At 48.1% G+C, this 24,346-nt stretch overlaps 1 protein-coding gene across 3 annotated transcripts in view; it reads right to left on the bottom strand.

The window, feature by feature from the left end:
* Positions 1 to 63: 63 nt before the first annotated feature.
* Positions 64 to 24,346, bottom strand: part of LOC118392360 (protein bicaudal D homolog 1-like) — a 43,799-nt gene continuing 19,516 nt past the window's right edge. The window contains exons 2-10 of one of the 3 annotated variants that reach the window (XM_052460183.1): positions 12,548 to 12,760; positions 12,219 to 12,371; positions 11,341 to 11,817; positions 8,363 to 9,397; positions 7,906 to 8,100; positions 7,456 to 7,607; positions 6,965 to 7,175; positions 2,709 to 2,794; positions 64 to 2,266 (exon numbers count right to left, since the gene is read on the bottom strand). In XM_052460183.1, coding sequence (XP_052316143.1) covers positions 2,140 to 2,266; positions 2,709 to 2,794; positions 6,965 to 7,175; positions 7,456 to 7,607; positions 7,906 to 8,100; positions 8,363 to 9,397; positions 11,341 to 11,817; positions 12,219 to 12,371; positions 12,548 to 12,760 — 2,649 coding nt within the window. In that variant the 3' untranslated portion in view covers positions 64 to 2,139. Of the gene's footprint in view, positions 2,267 to 2,708; positions 2,795 to 3,223; positions 7,176 to 7,455; positions 7,608 to 7,905; positions 8,101 to 8,362; positions 9,398 to 11,340; positions 11,818 to 12,218; positions 12,372 to 12,547; positions 12,761 to 24,346 lie in introns of those variants that run through there. The other 2 variants (XM_052460184.1, XM_052460182.1) reach the window with 2 other exon arrangements.

Below are 24,346 nucleotides of genomic sequence, written 5' to 3'. Positions count from 1 at the left end.
GGCCATTTTCCTAAAGGTGTTTATGGTAAAGTTTTACAAAAATATACACAAATGTTTAGCAGTCCCCTATAAGATTAGGGGGAATTTATTGTATTTTGACATGTAGGATTTACATGGTTTAATGTGCAATAAAAATTATTTGAAGATACCATACATTTATATATTGCTGTCTGAATGTCTAATGTTTTTTATTGAGTTGTCGAGTAGTGTTGATATTGTGCAAACCACGTTCAGTGCTTCATCTTTGTGCCCCGTCTACTATACACTCTCCAGGTCTAGGAAAAGTAGCTAGTAACATTCATAATTTTCTCCATAGCTTACTGTATGTCCAGTTGGCCTATGTACAGCTTCAATGGTCTTTGAACCGTCTGATAAGTTGAAAGAAACCTTCATATGCACGAGCAATACATATGGTGGGGGAAAATAGACAGAGCGAACCACAGTGTTACAACATACAGAATACTCCTGATATCCTCATTATTGAGGAGACATTGTGACTGCTAACTGTGCCATCCGCTAAACAGATGCGGGAGACAAATGTCGTTCGAACGCGTTCAATTGTGAAACTGACTAGATATCCCCTTTCCCGTACTCTCGCCCTTGGGCTCCAAAGCCAGTTTGCTCTCCCAAACTAATGCCTAGGGTTTTTAGCTCTGTGGGTTAATACATTCTCTGGCTGGTTACACAAAACTCCTCCCCTCTCCTTCATCTGCTTCATATGATGTCTGAGAAGCCTAGTGCGGTCTTTGGCAGTTTGTTACATCGCTTCCAGTTGCAACAGATGTAGGGAACGGAGCAGATAGGACAGCATTCACCAGAATAACACAAAAGGATGACAAAACCCAACGTTTTTGAAACCTTACTGTAGTTAGCAACCACAGGTCTGGTCAGAGATCCTGTAGAAACAGAATGTTCAACCTAAAGCCAGTTTGAATTGCCACGCTTCTGAGCTGTGACTGGAAGTGTTATATAGATGGTTAAAAGTTGCTGGGTGGTGGTTTGAGAAACGCTCCAAATGGGTATTTCTAGGTTAGCATACATAGCATCGTGGTTGAATACAGTACAGCATAAACTGCCAACTACCTCTACTATTACTAACACTACAGTGCTACTAGTACTACTATTCTATAGCGAAATTTGTCCACATGCCGATCCAGCATGGTTACTTCCATACACAGGATGTAGAAAACAAGAGGCAATCATGGATAGATATCTACTTTCAACATCATTATTTAACCCAGTGGGGGTTAACAGTTGATCACAACTAGTATTGGAATGCATTGGTCAGTTTGTGCTTGTAAATCAGGAGGTTGATTGATTCTTTCAGAGAAACATGTTGACCAAACATACTTTCCAAATGGCACCCTATTCCCTATGTAGTGCACTACTTTGTGGAATATGGTGTCATTTGGAGCGTAGATGATGTTTCAACACAGATACTGTAGAACCAAGGAAGGATGATAACGGTACAAACACTGTCAGCTTTTACAATGTTTGGAAATCTCTTATCCTGTAAAACACATTCAAAGTGCAATAGAAACATGTATATATATACACACCGCAGGTGTGTGTGTGAGCAAAGTGCATTTTAAAGAAATTCCGTAGAATATAAAAAACAACCTACGATCTTGGTGAGGGGTGGGGACAAGCAATGAATCCAATCCAAAAAGAGCAGAAAAGGACTCAAACATTCTGGGTTTGCGAAAGCTAATACCTTTTTACATGCATTTCAAATACACAGTTATGGCTTTGTCCTCTGCCCCCTTGGCGTTCACTACATACTGTATGGTACCATTAACGATTGTACAGCGAGCTATACATTCAGCAAAACTCAACAAAAACTCAACAACAACCTCTTGAACCCAACAAAATTATCATCACTGGTCGTAACATAAAAGTATGTTTCAACAACCCCCAAAACACCATAGACAAATACATGATGAATAATGACTAATAGCTCGCGCGGTAGTAAAGATGGCTGCATGTCGCTCTTTTCTCCCACAGACCCTCAAGTCAGACAGTCTGTTATAAGTCTTTGTGAGTGTCGTCCTTCTCTTCCTTCAGTGAGAGGCACTGCTCTGGCTCTGCTCCGCAGAGTCCTGTGATGGGGTTAGAGGTCAGGGTGTAGTAGTTCCAGGGTTATAGAGGACCTGGGGAACAAGGCGGCTGGGCGAGCCAAAGGAGAGGCACTCGTGGGGGGCTGCTGCTGTAGCTGCTCAGGGGGCAGTGAGCTCGGTACTCCCGGATAGCCGACACAATGCTACGTCTGGGAGGAGCATGACCAGAGACAACCAGAAGACAAGAGGAAGAGGAGATAACAGGAGACACACTGTACCTGACAAAGATCTCAGACATCTACCTCAATCACTCACAGACAAAAGGACGTATCAATGAGGATTTAAAATAGACTCATTTATAGTGTTCATGGTAGGTCAAGAAAGGCATAAAAGAAACTCACACACCCAAAACACACAGGGTTGATTTTCTGATGCTGTACCCTGGCTATACTCCACAAGCAAAATGATATGGAATAATTAACATATACTGTAAACATATGCAACGTTTCAGTCCCATGTAGAGTTTTAGCCTGGTTCCAGATCTGTTAGTGCTCTTGCCAACTCATTGTTTCTTTGTGGCATGACAATGAGTGAGGAGTTGGGATGATAGCACAAACAGACGGGCACTACATTCTGGTCTAAACTGTTTACCTGCTGACTTGGGAGGCCTTCTCCCACCTTAGCTGTGAGGAGACTGGCGGCACTGTGGCAGCAGACTTCTGACGATCTATGAGAGACTGACAGATTAGATGGAGAGGTGACAGGGATGGGGAGCAGGGGACATCACAGAGGATCATATTCAAGGGAACAATACAGACTACTTACCAAGAAAATCACCCCCCATCACCCCAGCGTTTTCAAGAAGTACATATAGTGAGAAAAAAAATCTTCAATAATATTCCTATTCTTAAATATTCCCAAACGCCTAACAACTCATGTATTTGATATATTGTACTGTTCAATGGAATGTACGCTTACAGTATGCTATGATGAACCCGTGTGCTTGTGCAATAACTGAGCAGGCTGTGTAAAGTCGGCCTATGCATATCTGAGTGGAACACACGACAGCAACTTCATGAGACTGAGATTATAAGGAATTCCTCCCTAGAACACATGAGAGAGATGCTCAAGGCCACTCAAAACACAAAAGATGACGACACACAAAATACAGGTCATTTATACATGATATTTACAGTATATACGAAGAGTATGAACACAGCAATGTACACAGCATACAGCTTTCCAATACCCTGTGTTATATACACATGCATATGAAGTGCTCAAAAGCTAACAGGCTGACAATCAGTGGTAACTATTAACAGTCTGCCTGGAAATGGATATGGCGTTAGCACAGGCAAGGATGTTTAGATTGACAATGTTCCACATTATGAAAGACGCCTGAAACAGAGAGCAGAAGAGGAAAATGGCATTCACTGTATTCACATAGAGGGAGAAATCACAGGCCAATAGATGTGGTGGGAAACGAATACATTGGAAAGGGGAAGGAGGTCAAAAACGCATTTGACAGGATTAAAATCCTCTTGCATTTACGTATGGAATTATGATGTCGCGGGACCGAAGACAGGAATGAGTTTGGTGGGTGTGTGATGTGTGTGTGTGTGTATATTGGAGAGTGCGAGTCGGGCGGAACGAGGAGGGTTTCACAGAGAGGAGGTCAACCTGGTTTCCTTTCTTGAGAAGCTAAGACGGCGACCCCTAGCATCTATTTGATATTTGACAATCTTTCACTTTTTATTCCCTTATTGCAGAAAAGATCTATATCCAGCTAATATTCAGCTAATTTACCCTACGATGGAGATGTTCCATATTATAACCTACACTATACTACAACTACAAACTACTACTCAAAGTAACAGGCATACAGTGTTGTGTCAAGGCAGGTAGATGGTGCAGATGTAGAAACCGGAGTGAAGGACAGACTCATGTCAAGTAATTGCTAACGTGATGAAGGGTAATGAATGAAACAGAGTAATACTAACTCCATATATAGAAACGTGAAGGTCACTGAGGTGGTTCCCACGCCAAATCTACAGTGTTCATTGTGTTTCTGTACAGTCACCATTAGATGACTATTGGGGAAAAAAACATTCCACCAGTTGAATCAGCCCGACAATGAGTGCAAGAACAGTGAGTATTTCTGTTGTGAGAAATATATTAATGTTCACCTAACGTTGTCAACCATGTAGCTGAGAGGAGTCCTGTCAAATGCGTTTTTTTTTTGCTCCATATTGCCTGTTATAACAACATGTAGATCACTTGAACCAATGGAGACTGGGATTGTTAGAGTATAGACACACAGTGTTGTTGTGGTACTCCGGGCTCCAGATTTGGGACTGGCGGGGGAGGGGGAGACCGGACTGGGTCAATACTAGAGAGGGGAGTCAAAACAGGGAGAGACTAAGGAGACTTTTCTGACCAGCATCCCGTTGACATCACAGCTAGCACAAAATCTATAACCGACCCTTAACCAAACTCATAACCTTAACGTCATTTTAACCAATTCAAAAATTAAATATCGGTTTGCACGTCAGCCACGTCCCCTTAGTTCTTCCCGTCAAAACCAAACTGTGCATGGATTGGGCCAAAGTTGGCAAAGGCTATTCACTGGCCAACACCCAGTAGCAGTGTATCCCTCATCAAGAGCACTGCTTACAGACACTTACGCTGATCATCTGGCAAGGCTTTGTTATTGTCCATTCTAACCTATTGAATAGGGTCAAAAAAACAATATGAAAACTGTTGTTGTTGGCATGATCAGGTTGTACTGATCAGGTTGTACTGATCAGGTTGTACTGATCAGGTGCTGTAGTTGTTAAGGCACACACATACACAGGTGAAACACTCACATGTGCAGAAATGGTGGAATCCCATCTATGCATCATACAGTAGCTCTACACTAACTAACCCATGGCCTAAATGTCATTCAAATGTTGGTCTATACTTCTAGATCAGCGTAAGGATAATTCTGGTTAACAATACATCCTTGTTGAACCCCAGTTGAAAAGTGTGTGTGTGTGTCAGCTTCCCTGAGTTTGGTGGTAAGTGAGTTTTCTGTCGACGACATTCATCCATCTATGTTGCTGTGTTCCTCTGGAGTTACCCTCCGAGGCACTAGGGGTGCTACGTAGCCACAGCTCACTGTCTGTCTCGCCTACTGATATGAAACCCAGAATCACCCATCTCGCTTTGTCTCATAATGCTAACATTAAAACCATCATGGTGTGCTGATTCCAGGTCATTTATGTTACAGGTTTAATATGATATTCAACGTCGTCTTCAGTCTAAGTTCTGAATATACAGTGACATTACAAACTGCCATTGGGTGGTGCTAGACTCCAAATATGTGCCAGGTTTACACAGCAGATGTGAGGATGACTGCAATAACATTATGAGGACAGTGTGTACAGAGCTGTGAGTAATAACTGAACAATTAAAAATAGCAAACAATCCATAATCATTGATCTGTCTTATCCAATACTTGCTTTGAATGACATTTGGCTACAGTATCTGTGATTTTCATTAAAAACAGAGAGAGCGAATAACACTGTCAAGTGGTTGATCTGTGGAGACCTCAGTCCAACATGTGAACAAATTCCTTCAAATGTCCAGTTAACCTAAACATCCTTCTCATCCGTCTTTCCAAACAGCGGTAAGGTCCTGCACACGTATTCACTTGCTTGTGTGGATGGCGACTTGATTTAAAGGGCGAGACCAAAACTACTGTGTATGTATAGTCTGTAAAGTGTCCTGTCTCTCCTGTAGCTTAGACCGATCAACAGTCTGTGAATAAGAGGAAGGCAGGGCCACTTGTGCTCCATGTTGTGTTAAATCCCTGAGCAGAGTCAGTCCGAACATTCGCGCCGATACAGAGCCACATCCACATGCTGCATCGAGGCCAGAGGCTTAGGCACAAGAAACAGGAAACCAGTCTGTCCTCCTCTCTGTGAGCCCCACCCACTCTCCCAGGGGCTGATGGGAAATGTAGTTTTGCATCATTAAAGAGGCTGATGGGATTTGTAGTAGTGTCAGTGAGGAGATTGATGGGAATTGTAGCTTAGTGTCTGCGAAGGTGCCGATGGAATATGTAGTTCTGTTTAGAGAGGGGACTCATGGGATTTGTAGTGTTGTCAGTGAGGAGGTTAATGGGAACTGTGGTTTTAGTGTCAGTGAGGGGGCCGATGGGAACCGTAGTACCTAGGGTAGAGTGGACTGTAGCGGCTGGTGAGACTATATGAAGTGTGGGGGGTGTACGACGAGGGTGGGGTATATGATGAAGGAGAGTAATGAGCAGATGAAGGGGTATAGGAACTGGAGGGGGTATAAAGGGAGCAAGGGGTGTAAGAACTAGAAGGAATATAGGAACTAGGAGGGGTGTAAGAAGAGGGGGTATAAAGGGCTGAGGTACGCGTCAGGTTGCTAAGGGGGCGAGTTCGAGGCGAGCTACATGTCAACCGGCGAGACCCCAGTATGGGAGAACGGTAGGGGGAGGAGGGGGCCGAGCCAGGCTGAGTACCCCTGCCAGGAGACGGCCGTGACTCTGAGGAGTAATGCCTGGAGAGCCCAGTACTGCTACGTTCTAAACTAAAACTATGGGAGTCGAGACTGAAACTGTGGGAGTCGACCTCTAACGTCCGGACACCCAGTGCCCACTGGGAGTGATCCAGCATGTGGGGAGTGGATGGGGGGGTCCAGGAGGAGGAGAGTGCTTCCAGGGAGGGGGGGCTGCCTGGTACTTTGGGGCCTGAGGGGGCCGTGGAGGAGGGACTGACGGAGTGTCTATGATGTGACGTAGGGGAGCTCAGAGCTAGTGCGTCTGTAGTAGCAGAGGTCAAGTTTAAGGGGGCGCCAGCGCCGGTGGTGGGGCTGGAGGGAGGAGCAGGACTTACTTTGGGGGTGCTGCTCTTCATGCGGGCCACCTTGCTGCCGCGGGTGCGGTGCGACTGCTCCTGGTCGAAGGCTAGGTCCTCCAGACGCTGGGTCAGGGCTAGTTTCTGCTGGATGGCCATCCGCAGGAGCGAGTTGAGCGTCTTCTTCTCGTCCTCCGCCGCAGCCAGCTGCCTCTGCATCTCATCCAGCTGAGTGACATACTCGTCACACCTGAGAAGTTTCAAGTAGAGGGGTTGGGTGCTTGCAAAAAACAAAAGTTTGGTTACACAGTGTAGTAGTTGGAGATGGGTTCAGAAGAAATAACATGATCAGAAGAAGAAGTAGAGAAGAATGGAGAGAGCCGGGGAGAAATAGGAAAGGCAGGATGTAGAACTAGTCTATCCCTTTAACAATCTATCCCTGGTCCTTGGTCTCACCCCTGGTAGTGAACAGTAAAAATCCAATGAAAGAAATATAGATGAAGGGATAGAGCGAGAAGGGAAATAGTCACCTGGTAGCGAACATGGCTCTGAGCGATGAGAAGGTGGCAGCGTCCTCCTTCAGGGCCTTCAGTTCGTTCCTCAGCTTCATCATGGTGTCTGTCACCATGTGCTTCTCATTCTCATACTTACTCTTCAGGTTGGCCAGGGCATTCTCTGCAGTCTGCAAGAACAAGGGAACAGGGACATTTCTTTCACCTTTATTTAAACAGAAAGCCCCATTGAAGTCAGAATACATTTCCCCCCAAGGGAGTTAGAAGACAATTGAAAATTCAAAGTGAGGACATTAGTGTGACTGTGACAGCAGTCTCTATATACTCTATATATCCTAATGGCTACCGTAGCCTGGTGAGAACCATCTACAGCTTTCAGAGATTTCTTGGGACCAGCCTCAAAGTAGATTCTAGCAAGGCCGTGTTAGACAGCGAATCCATATCTCGGATACCATATCCATGTCTGACCTGTTTGTTCGCTTTGAGCACCAGTCTGAGGGTAGCTATCTGTTCTCTCTTGGTGCTGAGCAGGGACTTGAGCTTCAGTATCTCCTCCATACAGGCCTCTTTGTCCTTGTCAAACAGTGGGGCCAGTTCCCTGGCTGCAGCCCTCTGTCTGGACAGCTGGAGTGACCGGTCCACTGCCCTCTGGAGGTGCCTCACCTGCAGCATGTTCATCAAGGGAGGTTGTTAGCGAACATTAGCTAATGTTGTCAGTCAGATACACTGGAATCTGTGTCTGTTAGCTTCATGATGACCATTTGGAAGGTTAAAGGTGACACCTGGCATACAAACTGTGATAAACTGTTTCAGGTTTGAACTGCCAATGAAATCAAAAGGTGTGATGATATATAGTGAATGTACTACGAATAGTGAAACTATATTCTGTTTGACATGTTTATTCAAATGATTCAAACGGAGTCACCTGCTCTCTGATGATGGCGTTGAGGTTATAGATGTTCATGGGTTCCCTACGCAGGTCTCCAGCGGGCTCTACCGCAGGCGACGATGATGATGATGAAGATGAGGAAGAGGCACTGATGCTGGGGGACCCCGTAGGAGGGGTGCGGGGTACAGGACTGTCTCTGTCCCTCCCCCCGTCCCGGCCTCCCTCTCCTGACAACCGCTCTTTGGATGGGGATTCCGAGGGGCTACGAGACTCCGCCGTGGACGAAGAGGTTGCAGCGGCAACGGCTGCGAGCCGCCGGGCGAGGCGGGGCGTGAGTAGAACGCGGGTGTCGTCACCCTTGAGCGAGGCACTGATACCTCTTAGTCCTCTGCCGTGTCTGTAGTAGTCCAGCATCACCCGGTTGGGCGTCTCATTGTTACAGAGGCAGACGTGGTGGTAAAGTTGAGCCAGCTCCTCGCTGAAGGTGACCAGTTCGTCCTGTGCTGCGTTGAGCGCCCCCTGGCTCTCGCTGGCCATGTTCTTGGCTGTTCTCAGCTCCGTCTCCAGGCCCCCCACCTTCTCCCTACCTTCCCGGCAGCTCCTCTCCAGCCTCCCCACCTGCTGCTCCAGAGATCTGTGCTGGGCCTCTCCGCGCGTCCTCTCCTCCACCCCGCCCTCCACACACTGGTTGTACCTCTCTCTCAGCGACTTCAGCTCAGCCTTTAGCTCGACCACCTCGGTTACAGCCACCCTGTATTTACACTGGAGGATTTCCAGACCCGGGGTCTGGTGGCAGAATGCCTGGCCCCTGCTGTGTATTAATCCCTTCTCTTTCTCCTCCTCTTCCTCTTCTCCCTGCTCCATCAGGGCCTCTCGGTTGAGGTGGGCCTCCTGGTCGTGCTGGGCCTCCTGGGCGAGATGGGCCTCCCGGTGCAGGTGCCTGAGGGCGGTGACTCTCTCGCTGAGGCGGAGGGCCCTCTCGTGCTGCTCGTTCAGGGCACCCTGTGTATGCTGCAGCTGCGTCTGACACTCTTGCAGGCTGATCAACAGCCCTGTTTTCTCCCGCTCTGCCTATGAACACACACACACAAACAGAAATTTTCAGCCTATTGTTAAACTAGTAGCTTTCTTATCATCTCCAGCCCCACAACCTTAAATAAGCTGCATCATTTCCCTGCACACTCAGCACAGTCCACCTCATCCCTTAGGCCCCCCCTGCTGAAAGAAACAGTACAGACAAGCATAGGCTGGTCCAGCATAGGTGTTGATTTTGCTGGTGACCAACCTTCACTCTGATTTCTTGGTGCCTTCGCTGTGTTTTTGCGGTGACCAGCCTTCGCTGTGTTTTTGCTGGTGACCAGCCTTCGTTGTGTTTTTGCTGGTGACCAGCCTTCGGCTGTGTTTTTGCTGGTGACTAGCCTTCATTGTGCTTTTCTGGTGACCAGCCTTCGTTGTGCTTTTGTGGTGATCAGCCTTCACTGTGTTTTTGCTGGTGACCAGCCTTCGCTGTGGTTTTGCTGGTGACCAGCCTTCGCTGTGTTTTGGACACAGTGACCTGCAAAAGCTGGTCACCAGCAAAACCAGTATCAAGTCATATCATGCTGGATTTAAAAGTGATGTTTAATTTCTATTGGAATCCAGCCAGTGTGGGGATATCCAATAATTGTAACTTTTCTTCACCCACGATACGCATTCAGAATGACTGCCAGGGGCAGAAAGAGGAATAAACGAGACTACCCAAATGACCTAAACTGGAGCAATAAGTCCAACAACTAGATTGTATTAGTTTAGAAAAAATGTATGTTATTTATCTTTGTGTAGCATAAGATTAATTAATCAACCAATGTACATGCAAAAACACCACAAACAAGAGAGATATTGAGACAAACCATTTAAAAAATCTACTGCAATAGAGCATGCTGGGAAATATAATAATGATGGGCATGGTCAGGGTAGCTAGACCAGCATGGACCAGCTTGGTAACCAGCATGGACCAGCATACCAACATCACCAGCATAAACTGGTATGTGTCCAAAACACAGCGAAGGCTGGTCACCAGCAAAACCAGCTAGACTATTCTAGTAAACCATCATACCCAACTAGACCATGCTGGACAGACCAGCTTGACCGGAACTAACCAGCATAGACCAGCAAATGTTTAATGTTTTATTTCAGCAGGGCCTAAACCCTGCACACTTTCAGAGGGAACAGTAAACCTTGCACACTACTGAGGGTGAATCAATAGTCTAGTGTGTCAGTGAGGATATAAATAAGCCTTTCCTCCAGTCCATCCAATCGGAGCGAGGCTGAGGGAATGTGTGGGGAGATGCAGTTTCACCTATAGGGACTGCAGTAAATGGTTGGACACACATCAACGCCACACACATCCTACTGCATCTTCATCTCACTGGCCAACTGGGCTGGAGGAAACTACAGAAGAGAAGACACCCACTATGAAACAAAATGGCGGCCATTTTGATTAGAGTCCACGGCTTCTCACTGGTGCTACAACACTTTAGCTGACTGCTGGGATAACCTTTATTATTTATCCTCTTAAGAGGTTGAAAAGGGGAGAGGCAGGCCGAGCGAGAGAGAGAGAGAGAGAGAGAGAGAGAGAGAGAGAGAGAGATGAGAGAGAGATGAGAGAGAGATGAGAGAGAGAGAGAGATATGAGAGAGAGCAGGAATAGAGAGAGCGCTGTATGCAGTGAGGTTATGTCAGCAGTCTCTCACTCTGAATAATTCAACACTTATTCCTACATCTACAATATGGGGCTGCTGAGGGGATATAGACGTGTTCATTTGTACGGCATCGGTGTGTTCACTTTGTAATATTGTTTATGTTTACATTGATGAGCTAGAATGAGTATGTTTGTTTGCCACAGTGTTCTGATGTCCTCCTGTATGTCATTGTTACATGCTTATAACACTGAGAAATCTGAGCACCAAACTCCAGAGGCTCCCGAAACGCCCCTCTACTCATTCAAACCGAGTGAACCGTACTTCTCCACCCACCTGTAGCAGCTGCTGCTTGAGCTTCTGTATCTCTGTCAGGTTCATCTCACTGAACAGATCTGACACCATCCCCTCTCCTTTCCTCCCCGCTCCCCGACACTCTCCTTTGGCCCTGGGCAGTGACCCTGTCCCCGTCCCAGTTCCTGACCCTCCATGTAGATGCCCGTTACACCTGCCTGGCTCCTCTGAGTTGGGCGACAGGGCGGAGACAGGTGTAACCGTGCCACTAGGTGGAGCGGAGGTGAAAGTGAGGTGGGCGCTGCCCGTGTATTGGACGTCACACAGGCTGAGGTGGTGGACCAGCTCCTTGCGGAGGTGCTTCTTCTGCTCCCGCTCGCTCTTCAGAGAGTCCAGGGCCTCCTCTAGCTGGGCCTCGGAGATGTCTTTGAGACGTAAGGCGTCTTCTAACTGACTGTTCAGCAGCTCGGTCTCCTCCTCCAGAACCTTGATCTCATGCTTTAACCCCTCGTACTCCACCTGAGGGAGGGAAGGAGGGAGGAAGGGGGAGGGTAGGAGGGAGGAAGGGGGAGGGAAGGATGGAGGAAGGGGGAGGGTAGGAAGAGGTAAGTAGAGAGAGAGAGGCGTAATGTGGTGTTAGGGATGGGGACACATTGTGAGTGTGTGTGTGTGTGTGTGTGTGTGTGTGTGTGTGTGTGTGTGTGTGTGTGTGTGTGTGTGTGTGTGTGTGTGTGTGTGCGTGCGTGCGTGCGTGCGTGCGTGTGTGTAACCACATGTATGTGTAAGTGCGTCTGTGTGTGCATGCACGTGTAGGTGTGCGTTTGTGTGTGTGTGTGTGTGTGTGTGTGTGTGTGTGTGTGTGTGTGTGTGTGTGTGTGTGTGTGCAACCGCATGCGTGTGTATGTACTGTGTTCTCTCACCTGATTCTGTTTGAGAGTGGACACTAGTTTCTGGAGGGTGATGTTCTCCTCCTCCAGCTCAGTGTAGTCCTGTAGGAGTCGAGCCTCTCTGAACTTATACTCCCTGATCTCCTCTCTCATCCGGCTCCGCTGCAGCTCCAACATCTCATTACTCTACAGGACAGACACAGACACCAGGGTTTAGTTAACACACACAACCCTGGCTACTATCAAATACACAAGACCTGTGGTTATTATCAATAACTGTGCATACATGTATATAATAAGTAGCCACTGCTCTGAGTCTCCTCTAAACCCCACCCCCCGGCCTCTAACCTCTGGTGCCTCACCTCTCTGAGCTCCTTCAGCAGGGTACTGAGGTGTTCGTTTTCGGCCTGTGTGTTGACTGTGACGGCCCGGCTCTGTTTGAGCTCTGACTGGATCACTAGCAGGCGACTCGTGTAGTACGCCTCCTTCGTGGCTGACTCCTGCAAGAGGGTCTCCTCGTTGGTCTCCCCGTCCGCAGCCACCTTGCGCTGGGTGGAGAAGGTCTGGCCAAACGCCTGGGCAGGGGCAGAGGAGGGGCGAGAGAGAAGTTATGACATTTTAGTAGCATAGCCTGTTGTTTTGTCCTGGTTATGTAAATGCTATTTTCGGACTACTATAAAACATACATGGAAAGGTAAAGAGAAACCACCATCTGAAACTGTTCCACCACCTAGTCTGGGCTGGTGGACACACAGTAGGGCTGCATCATATAGGCAAAAACATAGATTTTCATTTTTTTTGGGGGGGGGGGTGCAGCCCTAATACATACACACGCACGCACGCGTACACACACACACACACACACACACACACACACACACACACACACACACACACACACACACACACACACACACACACACACACACACACACACACACACACACACACCCAAAGAGGGATAAAACAAAGACTGTTGGGGGGGAAATAGAGAAACGGAGAGAGGTAGAGAATCCTGCTCTCCCCTGGGCTTCTAGCAACAGAACACAGGCGTGGACGCACTTTAAATGACGTGGCGCCGAACCTAAACGGAACCTACATATAATGATCATGTAAATACATGGGATTAAGTGCACTTAACGTAAAGTCGGACAAGAGGGAAGGCGATCGTAATGTTCCCTACAGGGCCACTGAATAAGTACAGTCTACTGAAACAGCCATGCAGGGACTCCACAGTGGACTACCGCAGGCTGTTCATCTCTCTCCTATTAGTTCAGCTTCAGTGGTGGCATTCAGACTCACGTGTCCACACTGTAATAGAGAGAGTAATGATTTTGCACTGAGACGTATTCGTGTAAACGACCGGATTGCGCATAATTCAACATCAGAACTATTGGAGACACTGAGGAACGTTGGGATGTCGTGTAGTTTATGACCGTTATATGTTCTGCTGTTTGCAGCTGAAAAGGGACGAGACCTTTCCTCCAGCTTTTGAAGGTTTAAAGGTCATGTGTGGTTTGATGACACTGCCCTTCATCTGCCAAAACACACACGTCACGCACACACGCATGTGTGCACGCTCACACACACACGCACACGCACAAACACACACAATCATTCACTCTGTCAGATGTCACTATATGCCAGCGTTTCAGGAAAGGTGTCCTTTAATAAAGAGAGCACATCAAATTTCAGCTTACAAAAATATTTCCAAAACGCATGTACAGTACAGTACACAGTAAAGTGAAAGACAGTGCCTATATTACCCATGGCAAGCAACTGGTCTACCAATCTATGGTCAAAGAGGTGGGTCATACCTATATGCACGCATGAGGAATAACTTACACTATGACTGCATACATGAAGATAAAAGCCACATTAAATCATTGTTTCTTTTTCTACACCTCTACGGGTTGAGTAAATGTCATCCAAAAAGAAACAATGTCCCCCTCCAATGTCATTACAATGGCATCAACTCTTAACGCAGCCACTCACTTTAAGTGGAGAAGAAAAGCTGAGGGAGTATCCCAAATGTCACCATATTCCCTATATATGCCATATGGGCTACACATTTATTTTAATTTGATTTTATTTCACCTTTATTTAACCAGGTAGGCGAGTTGAGAACAAGTTCTCATTTGCAACTGCGACCTGGCCAAGATAAAGCATAGCAGTGTGAACAGACAACAACACAGAGTTAGTTACACATGGAGTAAACTATTAACAAGTCAATAACACAGTAGGAAAAAAAGGAGTCTATATACAGTGTGTGCAAAAGGCATGAGGAGGTAGGCAATAAATAGGCCATAGGAGCGAATAATTACAATTTAGCAGATCAACACTGGAGTGATAAATGATCAGATGATCATGTGCAGGTAGAGATACTGGTGTGCAAAAGAGTAGAAAAGTAAATAAATAAAAACAGTATGGGGATGAGGTAGGTAAATTGGGTGGGCTATTTACAGATGGACTATGTACAGCTGCAGCGATCGGTTAGCTGCTCAGATAGCAGATGTTTAAAGTTGGTGAGGGAAATAAAAGTCTCCAACTTTAGCGATTTTTGCAATTCGTTCCAGTCACAGGCAGCAGAGAACTGGAAGGAAAGGCGGACGAAAAAAGTGTTGGCTTTGGGGATGATCAGTGAGATACACCTGCTGGAGCCCGTGCTACGGGTGGGTGTTGCCATCGTGACCAGTGAACTGAGATAAGGCGGAGCTTTACCTAGCATGGACTTATAGATGACCTGGAGCCAGTGGGTCTGGCGACGATTATGTAGCGAGGGCCAGCCGACTAGAGCATACAGGTCGCAGTGATGGGTGGTATACGGTGTTTTAGTAACAAAACGGATGGCACTATTATAAGATGCATCTAGTTTGCTAAGTAGAGTATTGGAAGCTATTTTGTAGATGACATCGCCGAAGTCGAGGATCGGTAGGATAGTCAGTTTTATTAGGGTAAGGAAATAGGAAATAGGGTGCCATTTGGGATGCATACCCTAACGCTGGTCATCCAATTTCCTCTGACAGTAGAGTAGAACATTCTCCCCGCTTGACGAGAGACAGATGGGGCGTTAACAGAGCAGAGCAGAACAAGCCACAGTGTCACCAAGCCATTTTATTTGCTGCAAATCCCAATATGTAGCCTCGAGGCACTCTCTGCCTGGCTAGGACAGACATGATCCTAGTGTGACTGTCTCTGCCTGGCTAGGACAGACATGATCCTAGTGTGACTGTCTCTGCCTGGCTAGGGCAGACATGATCCTAGTGTGACTGTCTCTGCCTGGCTAGGACAGACATGATCCTAGTGTGACTGTCTCTGCCTGGCTAGGACAGACATGATCCTAGTGTGACTGTCTCTGCCTGGCTAGGACAGACATGATCCTAGTGTGACTGTCTCTGCCTGGCTAGGACAGACATGATCCTAGTGTGACTGTCTCTGCCTGGCTAGGACAGACATGATCCTAGTGTGACTGTCTCTGCCTGGCTAGGACAGACATGATCCTAGTGTGACTGTCTCTGCCTGGCTAGGACAGACATCCTAGTGTGACTGTCTCTGCCTGGCTAGGACAGACATGATCCTAGTGTGACTGTTTCTGTCTGGCTAGGACAGACATGATCCTAGTGTGACTGTCTCTGCCTGGCTAGGACAGACATGATCCTAGTGTGACTGTCTCTGCCTGGCTAGGACAGACATGATCCTAGTGTGACTGTCTCTGTCTGGCTAGGACAGACATCCTAGTGTGACTGTCTCTGCCTGGCTAGGACAGACATGATCCTAGTGTGACTGTCTCTGCCTGGCTAGGACAGACATGGTCCTAGTGTGACTGTCTCTGCCTGGCTAGGGCAGACATGATCCTAGTGTGACTGTCTCTGCATGGCTAGGACAGACATGATCCTAGTGTGACTGTCTCTGCCTGGCTAGGACAGACATCCTAGTGTGACTGTCTCTGCCTGGCTAGGACAGACATGATCCTAGTGTGACTGTTTCTGTCTGGCTAGGACAGACATGATCCTAGTGTGACTGTTTCTGTCTGGCTAGGACAGACATGATCCTAGTGTGACTGTCTCTGTCTGGCTAGGACAGACATTATCCTAGTGTGACTGTCTCTGTCTGGCTAGGACAGACATTATCCTAGTGTGACTGTCTCTGTCTGGCTAGGACAGACATGATCCTAGTGTGACTGTCTCTGTCTGGCTAGGACAGACATTATCCTAGTGTGACTGTCTCTGTCTGGCTAGGACAGACATTATCCTAGTGTGACTGTCTCTGTCTGGCTAGGACAGACATTATCCTAGTGTGGTTATGTCTTAAATGAGACCCTATGTATTCCCTGTGTAGTGCACTTCTCACCAACATGAAACATTGGCTCAATTGTGTGGTAGCCAATATGAGCAGTGTTTCAAACAGACATTCCATGGGATAGAGATCATGTTGAACTGCATCCGTGGGCTAACGCTTCAGCCTGACTGTTAGTATTTCAGCACCAAGGACAGAGACAGCAGCGGTACAAATGCTTACAAACTGGTCACCTGGTATGCACGTTTAAGTTTGTTAGTCATTGATGAATGAGTCAATGATAGTCATTGACGGGAATTCCTGCTTTTTGATGTCAGGAAGTGGTGAGAGGAGAGGAGATGTCTCAGTATATTATTCCTCAGAGGAGAGGAGAGGAGTTGTCTCAGTATATTATTCCTCAGAGGAGAGGAGAGGAGATGTCTCAGTATATTATTCCTCAGAGGAGAGGAGAGGAGGTGTCTCAGTATATTATTCCTCAGAGGAGAGGAGAGGAGATGTCTCAGTATATTATTCCTCAGAGGAGAGGAGAGGAGAGGAGGTGTCTCAGTATATTATTCCTCAGAGGAGAGGAGAGGAGGTGTCTCAGTATATTATTCCTCAGAGGAGAGGAGAGGAGATGTCTCAGTATATTATTCCTCAGAGGAGAGGAGAGGAGATGTCTCAGTATATTATTCCTCAGAGGAGAGGAGAGGAGAGGAGATGTCTCAGTATATTATTCCTCAGAGGAGAGGAGAGGAGAGGAGAGGAGATGTCTCAGTATATTATTCCTCAGAGGAGAGGAGAGGAGAGGAGGTGTCTCAGTATATTATTCCTCAGAGGAGAGGAGAGGAGGTGTCTCAGTATATTATTCCTCAGAGGAGAGGAGAGGAGAGGAGATGTCTCAGTATATTATTCCTCAGAGGAGAGGAGAGGAGGTGTCTCAGTATATTATTCCTCAGAGGAGAGGAGAGGAGGTGTCTCGGTATATTATTCCTCAGAGGAGAGGAGGTGTCTCAGTATATTATTCCTCAGAGGAGAGGAGAGGAGATGTCTCAGTATATTATTCCTCAGAGGAGAGGAGAGGAGGTGTCTCAGTATATTATTCCTCAGAGGAGAGGAGAGGAGATGTCTCGGTATATTATTCCTCAGAGGAGAGGAGAGGAGAGGAGGTGTCTCAGTATATTATTTCTCAGAGGAGAGGAGAGGAGAGGAGTTGTCTCAGTATATTATTCCTCAGAGGAGAGGAGGTGTCTCAGTATATTATTCCTCAGAGGAGAGGAGAGGAGATGTCTCGGTATATTATTCCTCAGAGGAGAGGAGAGGAGAGGAGGTGTCTCAGTATATTATTTCTCAGAGGAGAGGAGAGGAGGTGTCTCAGTATATTATTCCTCAGAGGAGAGGAGAGGAGATGTCTCAGTATATTATTCAGCAGAGGAGAGGAGATGTCTCAGTATATTATTCCTCAGAGGACAGGACACTTTCTCTGCTCCTTCAAAAGATAAATAAATGACATCATTTACAGGAAGAGGGTGAGTCAGCAGACGTACTGCTAGGATGCTCTAGTCAGGGAGAAGCACAGAGAGGCTTTAGGGCTTTAGTCTAGAGAGGTATTAAGAGCGCAGAGGCTTTAGGGCTATAGTCAAGAGAGGTATTAAGAGCGCAGAGGCTTTAGGGCTGTAGTCAAGAGAAGTATTAAGAGCACATGGAGGGTTTAAGGCTTTAGTCTAGAGAGGTATTAAGAGCACATGGAGGGTTTAGGGCTTTAGTCTAGAGAAGTATTAAGAGCACATGGAGGGTTTAGGGCTGCAGTCTAGAGACTATTAAGAGCACATGGAGGGTTTAGGGCTGCAGTCTAGAGAGGTATTAAGAGCACATGGAGGGTTTAGGGCTGCAGTCTAGAGACTATTAAGAGCATATGGAGGGTTTAGGGCTGCAGTCTAGAGAGGTATTAAGAGCACACGGAGGGTTTAGGGATTTAGTCTAGAGAAGTATTAAGAGCATATGGGAGGGTTTAGGGCTTTAGTCTAGAGAAGTATTAAGAGCACATGGGAGGGTTTAGGGCTTTAGTCTAGAGAGGTATTAAGAGCATATTATGGTGGTTGGTGGTAACAGTAGTGTTGGAATGGTCCTTAAATTCGCCCCTCTACAAGGTGGGCCCGGTTGAAAACATGGCAGTTCAAACCCGCAGGTTGGTATTGGTTTCCACAGAGAGGCAGACTGTCTGAGATGTCGTCATCCCATGTCATCCCATGTGCTTTCTCTCTTCTCTCTTCTCTCTCTCTCTCTCCCTCTCTCTCTCTCTCTCTCTCTCTCTCTCCTTCTCTCACACCCTCTCTCTGTTTTAGGTTTGTCCTCGTCTCAGAGAGAGAGAGAGAGAGAGAGAGAGAGCGCGAGAGTGTGAGAGAGAGAGAGAGAGAGAGAGAGAGAGAGAGAGAGAGAGAAGAGAGAGAGAGGAGAGAAAGCACAGGGGAGGACATCAGATTACATCATGTACCATGTAAGTGATATTAGCCTCTCGATATATTGATGATTAACCAGAGTCGTTTCCTGGAATCTCCAATATGACAGAAAGTAAACAATACCACAGACAATAACAGACTTGTGGCGTCTGAGGTGTGTGTGTGTGTGACGTGTGTGTGTGTGTGTCATTATAACATTGCTACAGTAAACTGGGTCTGTTTTAGTCCCCTTCTTCACTCCGATTCTCATCACAGACAGATGTTCCAGTCATTCAGATGTCTCTAACCAGCTACACTCACTCATTGTCCAGGTGTTACATAGAAATCTGTGCACCCAAGAAATCTGTGCCACTCACTCATATAGTCCTACAGTACTCTTCAGGCATCACTGAGAAATCTGTTCCACTGTTTTGTGTCCTGTTTTCAGAGAGACATCCTGCTGACACAGTACCTTAGGGCCATCTCCGTCACCCGCTCAACTTCGAAAAATAAAATACTACCTTTATCGGCCCAATAGTTACATCATTAAAGGCTAAAACCTCACTTCATTTGAACGTACCTAGAAAGTTAAAAACTAAGCCCCCTCCTCGTCCACTGTACATAGAACCCTCTGATGCCCCCACAGTCCCCCAGACGGTTCACCAGCCCCCATATACGGTACATGCTCCAGTGTGAGCCGAGCCCGCCCCAGCAGCACAGCTCTGGTGTCCGTATCCCCCGGTCTTCCACATTGACATGTGTATCTGCCCTAACAGGTAGTTTACTAGGCAGTCCCTCTCTTTCCCTGTTGGCTACGTTATACCTAGGCCCTCCAACATATAGGTCCAGAGTATTCTCCAACCCTAGCCCTGTACACCACCCAGCCAGGACAGAAAAAAAGACAACCAGCCTGGAACAAGAAAAAAACAGATGTCTCCTCCTCCCAACAGAAACCCCCCCCCGATGGATCAAGGTACGACACGTATCGGTTCCTAGTAGCAACCCCGTGAATTATCCTCCAGTGTAGATCAACAGTAGGCTTTTTCTAATCGGAGGCGTATACAGGGAGCGCAAACATCCTCTCAGAGAATAGCCAGGTCCCAAATCTCCCCGGCCACCGTGTTGTCCTCAGCCCATCCTCAGCCTGGAGTCTTGAACTATAGGATCATTCCCTCACCCTCCTGGTGTTCCCCCGACGGTCCAGTCTCGGCTTAATCCCCAGCGTCTCTCTAAACAAGCACGGCAGTGCAGAATGGACACCCTCCACCACCTGCTGCAGCAGCCTCCTTATGGAGGAATCCTATACCACCTGCTGCAGCAGCCTCCTTATGGAGGAATCCTCCACCACCTGCTGCAGCAGCCTCCTTATGGAGGAATCCTATACCACCTGCTGCAGCAGCCTCCTTATGGAGGAATCCTATACCACCTGCTGCAGCAGCCTCCTTATGGAGGAATCCTCCACCACCTGCTGCAGCAGCCTCCTTATGGAGGAATCCTCCACCACCTGCTGCAGCAGCCTCCTTATGGAGGAATCCTATACCACCTGCTGCAGCAGCCTCCTTATGGAGGAATCCTCCACCACCTGCTGCAGCAGCCTCCTTATGGAGGAATCCTTCACCACCTGCTGCAGCAGCCTCCTTATGGAGGAATCCTCCACCACCTGCTGCAGCAGCCTCCTTATGGAGGAATCCTATACCACCTGCTGCAGCAGCCTCCTTATGGAGGAATCCTCCACCACCTGCTGCAGCAGCCTCCTTATGGAGGAATCCTCCACCACCTGCTGCAGCAGCCTCCTTATGGAGGAATCCTATACCACCTGCTGCAGCAGCCTCCTTATGGAGGAATCCTATACCACCTGCTGCAGCAGCCTCCTTATGGAGGAATCCTCCACCACCTGCTGCAGCAGCCTCCTTATGGAGGAATCCTCCACCACCTGCTGCAGCAGCCTCCTTATGGAGGAATCCTATACCACCTGCTGCAGCAGCCTCCTTATGGAGGAATCCTATACCACCTGCTGCAGCAGCCTCCTTTTTTTAACCTTTATTTAACTAGGCAAGTCAGTTAAGAACAAATTCTTATTTTCAATGACGGCCTAGGAACAGTGGGATAACTGCCTGTTCAGGGGCAGAACGACAGATTTGTACCTTGTCAGCTCGGGGATTTGAACTTACAACCTTCCGGTTACTAGTCCAACGGTCTAACCACTAGGCTACCCTGCCGCCCCAATGGCGGAATCCTCCATCCTCCAGATTTCAACCCTTTTTACAGGTCACCCGACCTAGTGAACTACGCTCTCACAGGCTGGCAGAGGTCAGCACTCTGATCACCCGACCTAGTGAACCACGCTCTCACAGGCTGGCAGAGGTCAGCACTCTGATCACCCAACCTAGTGAACCACGCTCTCACAGGCTTGCAGAGGTCAGCACTCTGATCACCCGACCTAGTGAACCACGCTCTCACAGGCTGGCAGAGGTCAGCACTCTGATCACCCGACCTAGTGAACCACGCTCTCACAGGCTTGCAGAGGTCAGCACTCTGATCACCCGACCTAGTGAACCACGCTCTCACAGGCTGGCAGAGGTCAGCACTCTGATCACCCGACCTAGTGAACCACGCTCTCACAGGCTGGCAGAGGTCAGCACTCTGATCACCCAACCTAGTGAACCACGCTCTCACAGGCTGGCAGAGGTCAGCACTCTGATCACCCAACCTAGTGAACCACGCTCTCACAGGCTGGCAGAGGTCAGCACTCTGATCACCCAACCTAGTGAACCACGCTCTCACAGGCTGGCAGAGGTCAGCACTCTGATCACCCAACCTAGTGAACCACGCTCTCACAGGCTGGCAGAGGTCAGCACTCTGATCACCCAACCTAGTGAACCACGCTCTCACAGGCTGGCAGAGGTCAGCACTCTGATCACCCAACCTAGTGAACCACGCTCTCACAGGCTGGCAGAGGTCAGCACTCTGATCACCCGACCTAGTGAACCACGCTCTCACAGGCTGGCAGAGGTCAGCACTCTGATCACCCGACCTAGTGAACCACGCTCTCACAGGCTGGCAGAGGTCAGCACTCTGATCACCCAACCTAGTGAACCACGCTCTCACAGGCTTGCAGAGGTCAGCACTCTGATCACCCGACCCTCCTTAGCTAGCTTTTTAGATGGCGCAATCAGCTAAGACGCTAGAGGGAGGATGGTCACGTGAGTTTGTGAGACAGAGGTCCCGAGTTGGAGCCAGATATGGGCCAAATCACAAGGACGTGTTACTCGCTAAGCAAGCAGCGCGAAATCCTTTACACGTAGATTTCCAGCACTGGAAAATTCCAGTAATCGAACCTACAACCCTGGCGTTGCTAGCACCATGCGCTACCAACTGAGCCACACGGGACTGGACCACGGAGACTGACTAAGAGACGCCACCCCGCGGAGGGAGACAGACTGTCTGCTCCTCTGAGACAGACTGTCTGCTCCTCTGACAGAGGCCCTCTCAGTCTGTATTATCCCATAGGATACCACGGTCTGCAGAGAGGATGGCAGGGAAAGTAGCCTTGTTGATTACTATAATCACAGACTATTTTACTTTCTCCCAACCTCTCTCTCTCTCTTTCCCTCACAGCCAGCCTGACAGAGAAGAATGGGAGAGATATTAGCCTTTTGAAATGGATTCTTGCACTTTGCCTGTTATACAGTCCTCCTCTATCTCCCTCCCTCTTCCATTTCTCTTCATCTCTCCTTTTTCTTCTCCCCTTTGTGTCTTTAGACAACTACTCTAAGAGACCAGTAATGGGCCGTACCTCTGAGTTTCACGCACTGTCCCTCCCCGTAGAGCTAGCCAGTGTTGTGGACTTGCCAGTGCCAAGGATTCACATAGCTTTCCGCTGAGGTATCACCAGGCCAAACAACACACACCAACCAAAGGGGTCGAATGAAAGTGACCTACGAGCTTTATTTGATCTATGTTACATAAGTGGACACTCACATACACAACAGCAGTATTCAGCAACCGCTCTCACTGGGACAGGCGTTTCCCAGGACAATAGACGGATTCACCATGACCGCCCTGTCTCTCTACCCTTCTTCACTCGTGGGTTCTCTTCACAACGGATAGACAGTAGCCTTTCCCCCGTCCCCTCTCCCTCAGACGGACTCCTCTGACACGCTCGTTAACAGGGGCGATGTCATCATTAGCAGCTCTTTGAGCTCACACAGGGCCATGCGCTGGCACAGTGACACCCTGTTAAAACGCTCCATTTCACGCCATCTCGGATCTGTCAGGAGCCATCTGACCCGTGCCAGACTAGCACAGCACCTGCGGAGAGAAACACTGGTCGACGGCCCTGGACACACACACACACACTCCTGTTAGATACACAGCCTCTCTTTCTACCCCCTAGTATGCACGATGCAGGATTTGATTCCGGCCCAGCTCTAAAACACCCCCGATTCAACTACCGTAACTACGGTCTCGATAATTATGGAATGCTTGAATCAGGGTGCTGGGCTAGAACAAATACCTGCACTTCCTATAACTCTCCCAGGACACGGGTTGGTGACCACAGCTGTCCTATCTTAGCGTCGCCACACTAAACTCACAGCATGGGGCCCAGTTCGATCAATATGAAGGACATATCACTGTTAGTCCATTGACTTTCCTCCTGCCTGGTCAGTAACAGTGGGGGACCTCTGGACTGGACTCATCAGACTATAGCTGCCTTATGTATTGTATCCATCTTCTTCTCTGTAGGGGTGTCTCTAATGAGAAACAGCCCCCCCCCCCCAGGCCTGTAGTCCCACTGCCAGTAGGCTAACAACTCTACATAGCACAGTGTCGCCATTCTCCGTCCGTGTGTACAGTGTCCTCCCTATCATCAAACCCCCATAAGTCAACAGGTAATCACGCAAACACATAACATGAATAAAAATGACCTATCTATCAGATGAGGTGTTTTTGCAGGTTAACTCGCATCAAACACTTTGCATGAGCCTCACAATCAAATCAGCACAATACACCTTATCCTTACTGCGTGCCCTGTTTGTATGCCCCTCTCACTGTGTCCCGATTAGCTGAGTTAGAGAGTTCGCTGGCTAAGGGTTGGCAGCACCTGGCTCAGCAGCCTTAAACAGACACTAATCAATACAGGGCCCAGGAGGGCTGCAGATGTGGGAGAACCAGTGCACTTTGAAGAAGGAGCCCCACTGCAGCACAACACAGGCCTTTTGAAGTACACCCTCTCTGGAAGGTAACCTTGGGTTGGGTGGACAGGACCAGGAACAGAACAGGAGATAAGCTGGGAGGCAGAGTGGGTAGCTTCCTCCCCAGTCTCCACCTCGGGGGCATCATGCCCGTGTGTGTAATATGATGGTGTCATGTATGGATGGTATTCTGAGATAGGGAGGGACACTAACATGAATCAGGTCACATCGTCTCCCTCTTCCCTCCAACCAC

The sequence above is a fragment of the Oncorhynchus keta genome, chromosome 13, assembly GCF_023373465.1.
Source record: "Oncorhynchus keta strain PuntledgeMale-10-30-2019 chromosome 13, Oket_V2, whole genome shotgun sequence".
NCBI lineage: Eukaryota > Metazoa > Chordata > Actinopteri > Salmoniformes > Salmonidae > Oncorhynchus > Oncorhynchus keta.
The sequence above is the reverse complement of the archived record's forward strand: the minus strand, read 5'-3'. Positions and strand labels throughout refer to the sequence as shown.